The sequence below is a fragment of the Centroberyx gerrardi genome, chromosome 23, assembly GCF_048128805.1.
Source record: "Centroberyx gerrardi isolate f3 chromosome 23, fCenGer3.hap1.cur.20231027, whole genome shotgun sequence".
NCBI lineage: Eukaryota > Metazoa > Chordata > Actinopteri > Beryciformes > Berycidae > Centroberyx > Centroberyx gerrardi.
The window spans coordinates 7700122-7717903 of record NC_136019.1 but is presented as its reverse complement, the minus strand read 5'-3'; the positions used below and the strand labels follow the sequence as shown (position 1 = coordinate 7717903).

Below are 17782 nucleotides of genomic sequence, written 5' to 3'. Positions count from 1 at the left end.
AGCTGGTGACTTCCTTTATTCGACCGTGTCGTCACAAGTCTGTGTGGTTTGTGAACATTTTGTATAGTCATGACGAATTTATACTAGGAATATTTAAATGAGGGTCTGTTTTTTTTTAGCTTATTGATCAATCAATACCCTAGAGAAGTAGTGGCACCCTTGATGGTCAAAAATAGGTTTAAAAAATAGTTTTCCAATGTATTCTCAGCGCAAATATTACAAATGATATTGTTGTCATTCTGATAATTTTTTCCCCTCTGTTTTAATCTAACAATCAAGACATACTGTATGGTTGATTCATTTTGAATACAGGAAAAATGCTGTTTTGTATTATTAGAATATATTAGTAGAATATATTTTTCTTTACTTTGGTGGAATATGATCCCAAGTTGGTATAAGGTATATACTGTAGTCCTGGTATAATTTTGAGAGAATTTAAAAAGTTTTTTCTCTTAACAAAGAAAAAGAGTTTTGTGCTTGACACCTCTCAAGGCGACAAAACCACACACGCCCACAAACAGTTCTGTTGAGCTTCACTTCCTCTTGCTCTCTTTATGACTCTCATGAACTAGTTAGGACTCACAGGGGACGCATGATAACTTTGGATGAGATCGTTTATTAAAAACCTTTTTACATCAACTCAGTCCTAAAATGGTCAAATATGAAAAAAACAAACACATTGTAACAGCAATCTACAATTTTACTTTACAAGACAATGCTCTTTAGAAAAAAGGGTTAGGAAGTTAGTTTCAGTATGAGAAAATGACAGCAGAAGAAATCAATCCAAATGGAGTAAAAATGCAACTTTAGAAAACTGGGATTTACACTGAAACCATGGTTTAAGAATGACATGACAATCTCTTTATCTTTATTGTAGAAAAGAACATCTTTGAGAATGTAAAAGACACACAAATGTGCACACGTGTGCCACACACACACAAACACACACACATTCACTTTCAAAAGCATTTACAAAATGTCAAAGCCACTTATGTACAACAAGGTTACAGCAGGTCGTGAGCTGCCAACAAGAGGCACGTTGGCTGTATTTCAAACCTCAGATGTGGAGAGGTGAAAGCATCCACTGCCGGTGTTACGGGACGTACCAACAGGTCTTACATGGTGCCACACACTCAAATGAAAAAGGATTAACAAGCTTAGAAAGTTGTTAATGTAGTGTATGTGTAAATAAAAGTCATGTTCAAAGCAGTAGTGTAAGCCACAAGGCGGCCAAATTTATGTAGGTGGCACTTGCAGGATTCAACAAAAATAATACAAAAATAAAAATATATAAAAAAAAAAAAGACAGAATGCTCAGTGTGTAAAGTGGTCCATCCAGTGTTGGAATTTCGTATTTCATACTTAAAAATATTCAGTGGAATCCAGAGTTGAGGAACAGATCCAAACCACATTCATCTTTCAGTTCAGTGTACCAGTCGCTCTCCAACTGACAGTAAACCGACAGAGGGGATTTCTGGGTTAGTTTGACACCAGGAACGGTTCCCCTTGCTGATTTGACGGGAGTCCACCTGTCTGGTTATTTATAGCTTTCCGAAGCACGGAACTACAGCCAACAGAAAGTTCAAGTGAAACGGGGCAGAGACGTAAACAAGGCCGGAAGTCTCTCACGTCTGTTTTTGCATGAAAACAGTCAGCAGTTGCCCTGAACAGCGTCCCCAGACTCTTGGATGTTTTGAACAGCAGGCCACACTAAACAGTGACAGCACACTTCCTAACTGGGAGGTATATTCTGTTGAATGAACAATGCATGAATTACAAATCCGGCTAAAATCCAATTCATGGATTCTGGCTGAAAATCAATATACGGTTGATAATTTGGTTAAAAAAAAGAGTGGATTTGAATGATGAATGTTACTGATGACATGAACTAGTAGAGTGAAAACATGAGGTGCAATAGAGTGTGTTTCAGTGTAGCGCAACCACTTCTTACTCCCATTCCGAAACAGCGTCAAGCAAACGTGGACAGTCCTAATTCCTCTGGTGCATGGTGGGAACTGGGAGTAGGCGGCCGTGCATCGGTGGAATGAAAAACTGACTCATTTTACCCTTGTTCCCCATGAGCGAAAGAAGAAGTTCAGAGAAGCAAAGGCATTTGGGGTTTCCATTTTAAATAAAACAACTTCTTTTCTGATGCCCTTCCATCCTTTCTCTTCTATAGATACACATGGACAAGCAGGGATTAACGGTAAAAAAACATGCTTGTATATTCCCATCCAAACTCTGTTAACAACCATTTTGCATTTTAGTTAGCCTGTCATGATGTTTCAGCCATGTCAAGTTTGACATATTTGACAGTCACATTAAAAATAGTGAAAAATACTAACTGTGTAATGTCAAACGGCATAAAAAGAGACTTGTAGCATAACGAGCGATTATGCTGCACCCTGCAAGTACCCAGATGTGCATCTATACCACCTCATCTTCCATCCCACCTCCTCCTCCTTCCTGTCTTTTCATCTCCGCCCTCCGTCATAATCTCATTTCCTCTTTCTTCTTCTTCTTTTTCCTTCACTTGTCCCATTGCCCCTCTCCGCCTCTCCCCGCCTACACAGAGGTCTCCGACTGCAGCCGCATGACAAACTTGTGACTCTTGGGGTCGATGAACTCCTCCCCCAGGCGCAGGAAGGGGAGGGGCGTCGCCGTGACGACCAGGGAGAAGTCGAGGCGTCTCAGGGAGAAGACGAGGCCCTGGCGCAGAGCGGCCGTCACCGGCTCCTCGCTCACTAGTGTCCACTGGCGCCCTCTGCTGTTCTCCTTGTGGTACTGCAGGGTGGGACCCGGGGTGAGGTAGCGCTCAAGGAAAGCCTGGGAGGGAGGGGACGCAGGCACACACACACACAAATATACATAAATCAGATTATGGAATCACACATCATCTGCATTAGTTCAGTGTAGTTTCTAAGAAAGGAAGGTGACATGATGTGAGAAGCTGTGACTATAATTTCAATATTTCAGTGGTTACCTCACATAAAAATACTGTATCTGACATGATGGGGTTGTTAAAAAAATAGAATATGGAGTGTGTGACTTGCCTGGTTAAATAGGAAGTGAAATGGATTTATCTACAGCTCTTGAGCTTATGTACAGCAGGAGCATATATAGGTTTTGTCATTGGGGAAATTTCTAAGGCTTTTTTTACATGTCCTCACGTCATATTTGACAGAAACAACACAAGGCAAGCCGAGTTTAGCCGGACCGTGAACGCAGCCTGTGGGGAACTTTGTCTGTCAGGAATGAGAAACATTTGACCCGTGACTTTCTGTACATAACTGGTACTGGACCTTTTTTTTTCCATGTAGGTTTCCAGAAGATACTTCCCCAATATTAAAAGTCAGTGAGACGTTTTCAGGCTCTTGGGAAACGCTCTGTGTCGTAAAACAGGTGCTGTAGCAGAAAATGTGCTCTCAATCTACATATAGTTTTGATGTCTTTACGATTATTCTAACGTGGAAAATAGTAGAAATAAAGAAAAATGGGGTGTGTCCAAACTTTTGACTGGTAGTGTATTTCCAAATAAACAAACAGCAACAGCTCAAGGGTAAATGTAGATTAGTTATATCGACAACAATCAACAATGGGGAGTCAGTTAGGGACATAGAGTATTCTTGGGTTAGGGTTAGAGATGCAGCATACAAAAAAAACAAAAACAAAACTCAATCTACAGCATGCTAGCACCTCTACAGACCCTTTTATTCCCATATCTAGTGATGATATCTTAATATTTGTCTTAAAAAGTGATGCCCTTCTACAGAAAACCAAGTACCGCCACAGCAATAACTGAGCCCTCCTCACCTTGGGGGTCATGTTGTGCGTGATGCAGAACTGCAGGTGGTTGATGATGTTCTCCATGCTGTGGTAGGGCTGCTGCCTGGTGGTGCGGAGGTACTTCTGCATGGCCCGCGCCATGGGGGCGAAGATGGCCTGGGCCGCCTCCCTGGGGTCCATCACCTCCCGCGGGTGTTTGGGGGAGGACGCGGCCGGCTCGTCCTCCTGGAGGCGCTTGATGTTGGTGAAGGCCTCCTCCACCGCCACCACCAGCCTGGGAGGAGGGAAGGCAGCGTGAATTGAACTGAAAGACTTGTTTTTATATGTCGTGACTCGCTGTGTGTTGCTGTAACAGAATGTATGCAAAAGTCTTGTCAGTCAAGAGTCAACAAAAAAATTGTCTAAAGCCCTAAAAAATCAGAACCAATTAGATAAACTCAACAATGCATGGTTGTCAATCTAAACACAAGGTTGGTTTTCTTTGTTCCGGAAAAGTTTTCATTTTTTTAGGGCTGCAACTAACGATTATTTTCATTGTCGATTAATCTGTCGATTATTTTCTCGATTAATCGATTAGTTGTTTGGTCTATAAAATGTCAGAAAATGGTGAAAAATGTCGAAAAATGTGTTTCCCAAAGCCCAAGATGACGTCCTCAAATGTCTTGTTTTGTCCACAACCCAAAGATATTCAGTTTACTGTCATAGAGGAGTAAAGAAACCAGAAAATATTCACATTTAAGAAGCTGGAATCAGAGAATTTTGACTTATTTTTCTTAAAAAATTACTCAAACCGTTTAATCGATGATCAAAATAGTTGGCGATTAATGTAATAGTTGACAACTAATCGATTAATCGACTAATCGTTGCAGCTCTACATTTTTTGAATGTTCTATTTGTTGCATTAGTCCTATTCTCATCTATACCCTAACTCTTCTTTACTGCTGCAGATCATTTAAGCTTCATCCTACCTCACTTCACATTGTATGTCAAGTTTGTATATCCATGCTTGTGCTCATGTGCGTCCCTTGTATGCGCGTGAGTGTGTCCTCACCTGGCCTTGCGCTTGCGGATCCTGCGGTCCATCTCTGCCTCCTCATAGTAGTATTCGTTGTGCGAGTTGTCTCTCCTCCGAGCCGCCGCCGCGATCATGGCTCTGGACTGCCCAGTGGAGTTATTGGTGCTGTTGTCTGTAGACAGAAAGAAGACATTTTTAAGCGAAGACAAGTCATTTCAGCTGCCTGTATCTGCGATCTCATTCTTTTGGTCCCTTCCCAAAGCTTGTGACCATAGGTGAGGGTTGGAAAAAAGACTGACGGGTGAATCAAGAGCTTTGTTTATGGCCCAGTTCTCTCTGTACCACCCGGGTCAGACACTACACCCACATTACAGTACATATATCCTGCACCTAATGGGCAGTAAATCTAACAATCTCTTTAATCCTCACATATGAATAAGACCCAAAAGACACCTGAACTCCACAAATTGGGGCAGCTGCTCATTCCCAACCTAATGGGACATGCCTCCCTAATAATGCCACCCTAATGCCACTAAACTGGACACTCTCTAGACCTCGGCTGCTCTTTGATATCCCGTACAAACAGTAGAGGAGACAAGGCACATCCTTGTCGGATTCCCATCTCAAACGAGCTTGACTTAATGGCAAAGAATGCAAACACAACTCTCACTCCTTCTCTTCTGGCTTTCCCCCCTTCCACAGAGAGGTCAGAGCGCAAAATTTATCGTGTTTGCGATAAGACAATATACAATGAGTAATGTCAATTTAGTGTACTGATTCAGACATGCCCTGAACTGTCCTGACGCAGCAAAGAAGAACGAGAAGAGAGGATGAATGAATAGATGGAGGGAGGAGAGGAAAAGAGAAGAATGAGAAGAGAGCGATGTGGGCTTACCTTCCCCCAGGTTGTACACCTTGAAGCCAGACATCTTCTTGGAGAGGATGGACTTGGGCAGGTTGAGCAGGGCGGGGTTATAGACAGGGAAGTCGGTGTAGTATTGGTCCAGCACCCACACCGCTGCCCGCTGAATGCTGCGTTGAACGAGAAAGAGGAAGACATGGTCAGCTGCTGGAATGAGATAAATCATCATAGTCTTTATCAGTCTTCGCAGAATTTGCCAAATAGTACTGGCAAGCAATTCTTGCCAGTTTAACTCTTCATCAAATCCCATGCAGCTGTCAACTAAGCATGTCAAAACAACTGCTAACAATTATACATACTAATCTCTTTATTAACATACAAATCATGATATTCTTGCCACCTGCCCTATATCTGCTACCTTAAAATAACTGTCATATTTCAATAAACAGAGCTACTACCACCCCCTAGAGGACAGAGATGATATAACAGTTACTTTATTCCCTATTATCAGTGTGTGAGCAGCAAACACTAACACCCTGAACGGCCTGTGCTGACAGGGGAAGTGGCTAACCAATGAAGCATGGTGTTCACCAAAGCAGACAACACTCCTGCTGGTTCACAAGCGTGATAAAAACATCCTGCTGTAGTGTGGAAATATGCAGAGTAACACTGAGCAAATGACACAGAGAAAGACGGCATTGAGAAAATGATGATGCAGGATACGCTAATGAATCAACAGCACAATAAGCCGCCTCCTCTATCATGTAAAACTACACCAAAATTATACCTGATGTTTCCTGCACAATATCTAAAAAAAACATGCTGATCATATTTAGGAAGCAAAGAATTTAAAATACCTCATAATTTAAATGATACTCCAGAGTGAATTTAATCTGGGATATTGTAGGAAAGTAGGCATCACATTTCTCAAATGATATCTCAATTTGGAATAAAAACTCTTTGCCTGCCACACACATCTAAGGACAAATATTTCTAATAGAGCTGAACAATTAAATCGGAAAAAAACAAATCGAAATCGCAATATGAAATTGAGAGTTGCGTCTAAAATGGATTTCAAACAAGGGGTTTTACAGCTGCAGGTAATCTTTGGTCCATAAAGCAAAGCCTTTCATCAGACTCAAACTCAGTAAATCCTGCACACAGACATCTTTTTTTTTCTAACAAAATCACTTTTCTTTAAACAATTTTAAAGTTCTAAAAAATGTATGAGAAAAAAAAACTTGTGATGGTATGAATTTATTGATTTAATCACAGTTTAAATCGCATATTACGATATTCTGTCAAATAATTGCAATTAAAGATTGCAATTCAGCCCTAATTCCTAATATGACTTTTCGGCACATACAAACAAACACACACACACACACACACACACACACACACACTAACCTGAGATGCCCCACGTTGTAGAAGCGGCTGACTCCATCTGTGGTCCTCACAACTTTCAGACAAAAAGAAGGCTGCAGGTGCCTGACCTCCAGCAGCACCAGGGCCAGGTACTGAATGAACAGCAGCGCGTCCACCAGAGATGCCGCATATCCCACAATCCCCCTGTAGTCCCTCTCCCTGGGCTCCAGCACCCGCACCCCATAGAACAGCCAATAGGACGCCACGAAGAGGAACACCAGAGCCAGCAGGAGGCACCGGAACACGAAGAAGCGCGGCAGCGTGGCTCTGGGCGGGCGGAGGAACAGCGCCCAGGTGGAGATGAGCAGGACCAGGAGCTTGAACGCCAGGGAAACGTAAAGGCCCTCGCACGGCGTGCCGCAAGGGTCCAGGGCGTCCCGCCACAGGAGCTGGGGCAGGGCCAAGAAGGCGAGGGGGGTGACCAGCGCGAAGAGCCCCAGGACGGCGCCCAACGCCGGGCCGAGGAAACGGCGGCACTCCAGCGGCGAGGATTCCTCCAGGTCCTTGGAGACCCGCGTCAGGTCCTCGTTGGAGATGCTGTCCACGGAGGTGCCGGTGACCACCGTGGTCGTCTCACCCCAGTTGTCATCCTGGGAAGAGGGGAGAGGGGAAAGGAGAGGGTTAGAGAGCATTTATTGTTGTGGGAACATTTAGTGTTTGACGAGAAAATGTAAACATCAGTTAAAATATGTCTTGGGTTTCCACAGAAAAATCTGGTAAAACGGAAAACACTTGTGTCTAAAGCTCTATTCTCACGGGACTAGTATGTGGGATGTCAGGAAATGAATGAAGTAGCCCTCAACCTCTGCATTTTGTAACACGCAAATTGTATAAAGGTCAAGATTTTTGAATTTATTACTTTCTGATTTAGCAGAGGAAAAAGTTTAAGCTTGTGAAAAAAATGCATTTGAAATCTTCCTCTATAAATTCCACTCTGGCCTCCATTTTTCATGACAAGAGAAGAATAGAAATTGCGCGTCTAGGAGAAGAAGAACAAAAAGAAATTGCCAAAAACAAGTCACGGCTGAAATCCCCGAGAATTCAATTCACACAGGATTATTTGTGCAATCTGTGCCGGAACATTTACATTCCAATTCACAGACGTGGCAGACTTGCGTAGGATTAAAATCACCGATGATCTCCGCCATTATTCGAAATCTCTCCACATCCACTTCCCATGAGAATACAGCTTGAGAGGGAAGTCTAAGATCATTTTCAGAGAGAAAAGTAGCGAGGGATGGAGAGAGAAGACCAGGCGGACGAGTGCGAGCCCTGACCCTGTCGTCTCCTCTGGTGGACTCGGTGTCCAGCAGCGGCTCTCCGGGCGCCTGGATCGTCACAGACTTGTCCCCGCGGACGCTGCTGTCGCGACTCTTGGAGCGGTGCCGGTCCCTCCGCTCCCTGGACATACATGGGCACACAAGACCAACATAAAGATAAACGTATTATGAATTGAACAGCAAAAACATATTGATTTCAAAAGGCACAGATCAAACTGACTCTCTGGTCCCGTACCTGTGCTTGCGGGAGCTGCGCGAGTGGGACGACTTGTAGGAGTATCCCGAGTACGTCGACTCGTTGTCCATGTCGGAGGCGGGCGGTGGGCGGGGTTTCCGGGCCCCTCCTGCCCCCGTGCCGCCGCCCTTCTCCCCGAACACGCCCAGCTGGCTCTTCCGGTGGCTGATGGACTTGGAGGAGAGGGCCAGAGGGAGGCGCAGCAAGTCCACTTTACTCCTGAGGGAATCTATCTTGGAGGCCTGGGAGAGACGGGGAGGATGGGGAGACAGAGAGAGAGAGAGAGAGAGGAATGATAGAAATGGTGAGCGTGGAAAAGAGAAAAGTGAGAGAGAGGAGAGACGAAGGGATATCAGATGAGAGAACAGGAGGGAGGCAGGGAGGAGGAGAGCAGACACAGAAAGAGAGACGAAGGGAGAAAAGCGGGGGGGAAGGAGAAAGAGGACGAAGGAGAGATAATTAGTCATATCGGACAGGCGAGCCGTAGGATAAAAGAGGCTCTCGGGGGGGGGGACAAACCCAGCAGGCCTCAACACAACAAGGAGACAGAAGACGCTGTTAAAGCGGCCGGGCGTTGTCAGCGGTCGGCTGCATTGTGCGTGCTTTCGGCCGCGCCCATTCATCCACTCTGAGGGACTTTTTATGAGGAAACTCAGTGATTTCGCCCCGAGTGTGTTCTCACCCCATAAAGGGCAATTACTGCACCTTCTATTCCAGGCCGCAAGTCTCTGGGGCGCGTCCAAATGTTCCATTTTTTTTATAAGTGAGCGACTTGAGTTTCTGTGTGATTTCACAGCAAGGCTCAGAGAGAAAAACGGAAAGGCTTTCATGGTAGAAATCAATTACAGCGCTCCATTATATGAGCTCGGAGTACATCGCACAACGTCACGTCCCAGAACAGCTGGGCTTTCAGGTGGAATGTTCATACAATTAAACAAATTCGATTTTGCTTTCTTCATGTGAGCTTGCTTTTATCTAGTATCGCCAAATGCGCTTTTTTTTTTTTTTTTTGTCCATGTGTGATACAGACACACACACACACACACACACACACACACCACATTCCCCTCCCCTCCCCTGTGATCTCCAAGGGCAACAGAGCTTAACTATTACAATGGGGATGAATGGGAGGCTATGGCTGAGAAGAGACAGAGGGGGGGGGGGGTGTGTGTTACCATGGGAACCAGAACATCAACTCTCCAACCTCTCCCCAGTCTCGGCCCGCACCCCCCAAAAAACCCACACAAGGTACACATCGGTTCACAGAAACACAGACACACACATAAAGCTCAGTGGTCACATTCACCAGACTATTATCCTGTAACAACTGCTATTTTTTCACTTCGTTTTTCGGCCATTTTTCGCCTTCATCTACAAGGCGGTAATCTGTTTTTGTCCTCCGTATAATGCGCTTCAGCCTGAGGAGACGTCTTAAAGAGTTGTAAAGCGGTCAGTACAGTACATTTTTCAGATAGGTACTTTCCTAAACGGCTGCCTCTTATGGGAGAGGCAGACTCTTAATCTAATATTGCGTAATGAGCAGCCACCTCGCGCTCTCTATTTCTGACACTACCTCCTGTCTCCGGGTTCTGCATTAAGACCCGCTGCATGTCGGTAATGGGTTTCATGTGAGCGACACATGAACTCTCGGGTTGGGACACGGGCAGCACACGTGGACGCAGAAAAGGTACATGAGAATGCACACCAGGCCGTATACACACACACTAGGGCTGCAACTAACGATTATTTTCATTGTCGATTAATCTGTCGATTATTTTCTCGATTAATCGATTAGTTGTTTGGTCTATAAAATGTCAGAAAATAGTGAAAAATGTCGATCAGTGTTTCCCAAAGCCCAAAATGACATCCTCAAATGTCTTGTTTTGTCCACAACCCAAAGATATTCAGTTTACTGTCATAGAGGAGTAAAGAAACCAGAAAATATTCACATTTAAGAAGCTGGAATCAGAGAATTTTGACTTATTTTTCTTAAAAAAATACTCAAACCAATTAATCGATTATCAAAATAGTTGGCGATTAATGTAATAGTTGACAACTAATCGATTAATCGTTGCAGCTCTAACACACACATATTGAAAATGCAAATTGTGCATACACACATATCCACACACACGTGCATGTGCGCACAGACATCCACACATATATGCATTGTCTAATGTGAAACGACACTCATTTGTGTTACTTTTCAAATCAAGCGTTGAACCAGGTCTGGGCTCTATAAATCACAAGCACTTTATTTTAGGGCTGCAACGAACGATTATTTTCATTGTCGATTATTTTCTCGATTGATCGATTAGTTGTTTGGTCTATAAAATATCAGAAAATGGTGAAAAATGTCGATCAGTGTTTCCCAAAGCCCAAGATGACGTCCTCAAATGTCTTGTTTTGTCCACAACCCAAAGATATTCAGTTTACTGTCATAGAGGAGTAAAGAAACCAGAAAATATTCACATTTAAGAAGCTGGAATCAGAGAATTTTGACTTATTTTTCTTAAAAAAGTACTCAAACCGATTAATCGATTATCAAAATAGTTGGCGATTAATTTAATAGTTGACAACTAATCGATTAATCGATTAATCATTGCAGCTCTACTTTATTTTATTGATTTTACTTAATTATTGGTAGTTTTTATTTTGGAACTTGGACCTTTTGGACTTCTATGGAGATCTGTACATAAATCTATTAGCTGGGTGATCACCTGACTGATTCCTGTATGGTATTAATTGCTGGATTTGGGCGGTAGGTATGGTATTTTATAATTCTTGGGGAGAAAATACACACACACACACACACACACACACACACACAAACACACACACACACACACACACACACACACACACACAGGACTTCTCATGATCCAGAATACTTCATTGTAGGCACATGGAGGCTGGTTAGATGGGTCAAAACAACTGTAAGTGTCACTTCCGCTTTGAGCAACACAACGCTGATGATGTCTCATTGCTGAAACGCGTCCGTCGTTTGTGCTCTATTTATTTCTTTCTGCCCATTTAATTAAAAGACAAAAGGACATTATGAGTGCCGGCTTTTCTTTCTTCATTTATTAAACTTTGGCCGTGCACCTAAGGAGGATTTTTTGATGGAGTTGTGCTCGCACTTAGCGGAGTTTGGCCTGTAGGAAACCCGCCATGAAGCCGATCTGTGGCAGCTCACGCATCGAGATGCATTGAGCACCGAACTCTTGACATCACATGCAAGAGCAAGACCCTCATTACATGTGTTTTACATGTAGTTATCCATGCATCAGGTTGTTTAGTTTCAAATCTAAAAAGGGCCTGATGGCATTCAGTAGGAGCTTAAATAAAGAGTTTAGTTGAAATGTGAAAAATGTGAGAACCACTGTTATGAAAACAAATGATTGGTACTTTTAATAGGGATAGCAAGTAACTTAAATAATTAAACTGACTGGATTATGTATATTCTAGACATGTTGAATGATGAATCTTAGGTAAAGATTTCATTTCATTTCAAAAGGGATGTGTGGATGTTTGAAAATGAACAAATATTCGCCCAACATCTCAGAAACGGCTGGGTGATGCAGGATGAAAGAGCCCCTCCTGGCCCGAGATAATCTCATTCATTACGAAAGTTAAAACTGATCACAGACCAGTACGTCAGATCCTTCGCGTCTTCGTGCTCAGAGCGAGCTGAACTCTTCACAGCTGCTGTTTGCCAAGTTGTTTATTGAATTACTTTAATTTCGTTTTCCAAAAGTGATCACTTACTCTACGCAGAGGGAAAAAACACACAAGGCTCTGCACTCTTGAAAAGGATGTGTCATTTTTGGCATCATTACGAAACTCTTCGACACAACACGTGTTTATAACAATGTATACTGTGTCAATACGAGCTACCATTGTCTTTACATTGACACAGAGGTGGGGACTCGAGTCACATGACTTGTAATTGCTTGAGACTTGACTTGATCTGGGTTCTGGTGACTTGGGACTTGACTTCACTTCGTCTAAAGTCTCGACAAAAGATCTTGTGTTTGTATAAATGACTCAGATTGAAAGTGATGAGATTTGTTCCAGCAGACGACTGAATTTAAATTTTGTTTTCTGAATTTGTATGGAATGATTGAATTTATTGAAGTTGAAACTGATTATAGAAATCAAACTCATGATGCTCTTACCAAGTTTCTATCCTATTAAAACCATATTGCATTGAAAAGTCCTAGATATTTTGTTTTCTTTGACTTGGACTTGACTTGGTGTTCTACATTTAGACCTGAGATCAAGATTTGAGACTGACTTGGAGCAAAGTTGACTTGGTCACACCTCTGCACTGACATTTCAAACTAGACCCACAGACGTGTTGAAAATGACACATCCTGCTTAACTCACAGTTGAGATTCTGTCATGTAGTTACCAAACATATATAAGTATAGTTAATTGACTTCAAAAACAAAATGGTAAGAATTATTTGCAAATATTTTTTGACCCAGCTCTGAATAAGATTTACGGACACAGTAGAAGAGATAGAAACAGTATATGTAGCAGAAGAAGTCATAAAAAATAATGTTGCGCCGCTGTCACAGCATCATCATCATCATCATCATCATCATCATCATCACTTTGTATCCACTTTGATATTGGCCTTATATTAAATATATTAAAAACCGTCCACTTCAATGGGGGATCTTCCCTCTCCACAGCTATATAAAGTAGACACTTTATTTTCTTTGCGTTTTTATTTATTCAATTAATTGGTCGGTATTATTTTTTGAAAATGAATTCTTCATTTAAAGTCGTAATGCATCCCAGTTTTAGTGTCACATGATGGTCTAAATGCTGTTTCAGAGGCTTTTCCACCCTGACGAGAAGAAAATGACGGGGGAAACAGTGAATACTTTGATTTTTTTGGAATGGAAATAGTCAAAGTTAAAGGGTTTTGAATATCGGCACAAAATATCAGGCATCGGAAATTTCGGTTTCAATTTCAGTGTCGGTATCGGCTTTCAAAAGCCCTGAACGGAGAGCAGGAACTGCAGCTTTAACTTTGAGCTGTGAGACCAAACGGTGTCGCCCAACTGAACCAGCAGCACCAGATAGAGGAGTTACTGTGTGTGTGTGTGTGTGTGTGTGTGTGTGTGTGTGTGTGTGTGTGCCTCCCTGCCTGCCCCTCCCCCCCTGCACCTACACAGAGCGGCTGTATTCTCAAAGCCTGGGACAAACCTCCATCATACTGGCCTTAAAGGAAAAAAATCCCTCCTCTGATACTCTGTCATGAATCAGTGCTGTTCAATTATTTTGTGATGAAGTGTTCTCATTTTCTCGCCCACTTTCCCTCGACCTGCCTCTTCTACTTCTGCTTCAGTTAGTGGTTTCCTACATTTCCCAGAATGCCATACTCCATTGTAACTGCGCCGGAAATATGGCCTGTGATATATGAGTTTTAGCCTACAAGAATACAAAAACAGAGGAGGCGACAAAACACACCACAAACAACAAAATGGGCCCAGAAATACAAGGTTCATCTCCAGTAACAGTTTATAACAGTGTTAAAGTGTTTTAGGGTGGATTTGACCTTTTAATTATTACTTATAGAAACAACTTAGTTTACCAATGTACTAATTTACTTGCTATGAAAATGCTTCCCCCTTGTTTTTAAAAAGCTCCTACCTTTTCTCCCTAACTTCTCCTTCACACTTCTCCATCATAGCCTATATGATAAGTTACAAAGTTAATAAATGTGTTTAAGGAGCACAGGCTTCTTTGGGTGCCTGTGAGGTTTAGGGCTCACACCCGTCCCCCGGCACCTGCACCACACAAATCAAACAAAACAGCTTCATACATGCGGTAATTGACCGGACTTGAGTGTGAGACTCCCTTCGGCTCCGGTTGTTTACTGACTCATGCTCACTTGGAGCGGCAGAACAAAAGGAGCAAACAGACCTAGAGTTGACATAATCTCTCTCTCTTTCTCCCTTTACACACACACACACACACACACACACACACACACTCTCAAGTGAGTGCAGTTGCCTGTGTTGTTTTCCATCCATCTAGCAGGCAAATAGCGATTATTGGAGCTGGTGTAGTGATGGGTGTGTGTGTGTGTGTGTTGTGGTGGTTATTACATTTCCTATTATTCTCCATTTCCTCTGACCAGCACGTCCCGTGAGAGAGAGAGAGAGAGAGAGAGAGAGAGAGTGAGAGAGGGGGGGAGGGTTGATGCTCCCTCCACATGTCCAACATTGATCTCTCTGATTTGATATTGTATTTCACATTCACTCTAATATCAAGCTATAATAAACATAACAAAAGCAAACAAAACAAATCTCTCTCTCCCCCTCCCACCCGCTGTCTGAGAGATCAATGCCATTGATTGCACTGACATGACAACCCCCTCCCACTCTAATCAATTCACCACGGATTGATTTACACTGGCGTGCATATAGCATCATCTGTTATGTGACACTTTCCACATGCAATTTGAATATGATGACCAGGGGAACAGCAACCACACTGCAAAAAAACTTTGCAAGTCGCTTAGCTTCATGTTCCGTCTTAAAATCTGATTTTTATTCATGCAAGTGATGTTTTTTCCTGATGGAGTGAGATAATCCCACTTGTTTCAAATGCAGTTTCACTTGTTTCAGGAATACTGTAGAAACAAGAGTATTTTTGAAACAAAGCTGAATAAGGCAGATCACTCCACTACTAACCCAAAAATGACAAATGAACTTGGTGAACAAGTTGATTTGCATTGGAAACAAGTGAAATCTTCTCTCCCTGTAGGCAGATTTTTCCCAGTTGCTTTAATAAAAAAAATCTGATTTTAGGTTATAAGACTTCAAGTGGATATTTTTTACAGTGCAGTCTCAGGTGGTTGATGTCGGCTAACCGACATGCCTGGGTGGCTCCCAGGGGCCTCTAGGCCTCAGGGTGGCAGTCGGCCAGCGAGGCGTGGCGGCTCCCCCAATACTGACTACTGTAAGAAATCCAAGCCCAGGCTTCGAGGCCTTTCCACCAGACACAGACTGCCAGCATCAACATCACTCATCACACAGACCGGCCGAAGTGTTCAGGACGGCAGGCGCCTTCGTCAGATAACAAGTGGATTGCAGAAAACGCTTTGAATTTCAGCAGTGGAAACATTTTGATGTAGGATTTGAGACAATGCAGCCTCGCCTTGGATGAACACGCCCAGGCGGAGCTGATGTGCCGGCAGGTTCTGCACACAGTAAAGCAGACTGTAGTGAGAGAGCAGACTGAATAAACACACCGCAAACTCTTCCACTTCACATGTGTGTGACCAACAACGGCACATTTCCCCATGCGTATACTTTAAGTGTTCCGTTTGGCAAACCGTGCGTAAAAGCGCAAACTGGATAAAGTGCAAAGAAAGAATGAATGGGAGACTCGGCAAAATCCGCCGCGAGTGTTCGTGGCACACCGGTGCATGCATTCACACTGGTAATGTGCAATTCCACATTATTAAATGAGTGATCAGCTGATCCTATCTGCCAGTATCGATCCGGACAGACTAGTAGCCTAACCAAGAAGAAGTGAAGAAATTAAAGGTGTGGTACTTAAAATTATGGTAGCAGTTGTGAATTTGATACATTTTGAATTCAAATTCCACTCCCCGCATTATTCTCTATCAGATAAAGGCTCAATGGCACTATTCATCGTATTCATAATGACTCTACTCATCGTGGCGACAGGGCGGACTTACCTTTCCTTTCAAACGTGCGACCCGAATGGAAGAAAGTGCGATGCAAATCCTCCGGCGACACAAAGAGCCCACCGACAGCAATTCAAATCCGAGCGTTTAACAACAAAGTATCTCCAAATTCACTTTTTTCGTGTCTCTAGCTGCAGTTTCGCCCCTCGTGCAGCAGACGCGTGTAACTTGATCCCTCTTCGTGAGCAGGATCCTTGTTTTTCGGCTGGAAATCACGAAGGACCGAGCCGCACAAAGGCAGCGAGACGCATCCCATTCTGCTTCCCTGCATCTGGTCTGAGCGGAGCCCCGCTGCGCCGCTCAATACGGACATTCAGCACCGGCCGAGCGCTTCACACCACTGTCAAGCCGGACAGAATAACCAACAGCACTTCCGGTCAACATTTTCCAAAATAAAACCCGCATTGGCGATCATATGTTGCAGATTAGATTACAGCAGATTACAGTAGATTACATTAGATTACAATAGATTACAGTAGATTTAAATGGGAAAACAGGGTCTTTGCAGCAGCTGACTCTAACAAAAACAAATCCTAATTACAACAACCAAGCGTGTTGAAAATGATACAGTAGATAATATCATGGGGATAAAGATGAATCATTTTCTCTGGCAGATTTACAGGTTGAAGCGTAGCAATGCCTAAGTGTGAGTCGCTACAGCTGTTTGCATTATCAGGAGGCTACAGAACTATTTACAGATGGAGGGAGCAGCTGTAGGCTATAGAAATATGTGCAATGTTTGCTACTACGTTATAAAATGTAGGCTAAGGGTAAATTCGTAGTTGGCCTAAATGAAAATAGCCTACTTTTTTTTTTCTTAATGGACTTTTCACTGCATAACAAACATAATGACTTTTGTTGTTCTGTACTAGGTTTAGAACGATGTACTGGGCGATGTATATCAGCCAGTTATTATTGGTTTCTATTCAATTATGGGTTTCAATTCAAGGCAGAGTTTTAGTGTCAGGCTACATGCTGCGTTCCAGGGGTGTTGGAAAGGCGGTAATTCTGATTTCTGATTTCCTATTAGAAAAAATGTGATGAAGCGGCCCTTCAAGTTGGAATTCCAACTTGGAAACCGGGTCAAGGTTTCTCGACCTCAAGGTTTCCAACATGTTATCTGACACTTTTAACATGTTTAGAATCCCCAGTACACTTAAGTTTGATCTTTAACATTGCATAACCTTAAATCTATCAAACTTTCTCTAAACTCAATGGTTAAACATACATTTGAAATGTAAAGTTGCACATTAACATTAACTGTTGTTTTGCAAAGAAAAAACCTTGGGGACATGCATGCTACAGAGGCTTTTCCACCGAGCCAAGAATACATTTCTGCAGGAAACACTGAATCGTAATGTTTTAGAAAATTTGCACATAAATGTCAAATGTAAAAATATTGAGTATCGGCACTAAACATCGGTTATCAGCACCTTCGATC

At 42.9% G+C, this 17782-nt stretch overlaps 1 protein-coding gene across 1 annotated transcript; it reads right to left on the bottom strand.

Annotated features, from left to right (window-relative positions):
* Nucleotides 1-631: 631 nt before the first annotated feature.
* On the bottom strand, nt 632-16617 carry vangl2 (VANGL planar cell polarity protein 2). Its single transcript, XM_071918047.2, has 8 exons — nt 16333-16617; nt 8607-8848; nt 8369-8492; nt 7074-7681; nt 5697-5833; nt 4838-4973; nt 3814-4060; nt 632-2826 (listed from the first exon to the last, which is right to left on the bottom strand). Exons 2-8 carry the CDS (start codon nt 8675-8677, stop codon nt 2566-2568), a joined length of 1584 nt encoding a protein of 527 aa, XP_071774148.1. The 5' UTR covers nt 8678-8848; nt 16333-16617; the 3' UTR covers nt 632-2565.
* Nucleotides 16618-17782: the final 1165 nt, after the last annotated feature.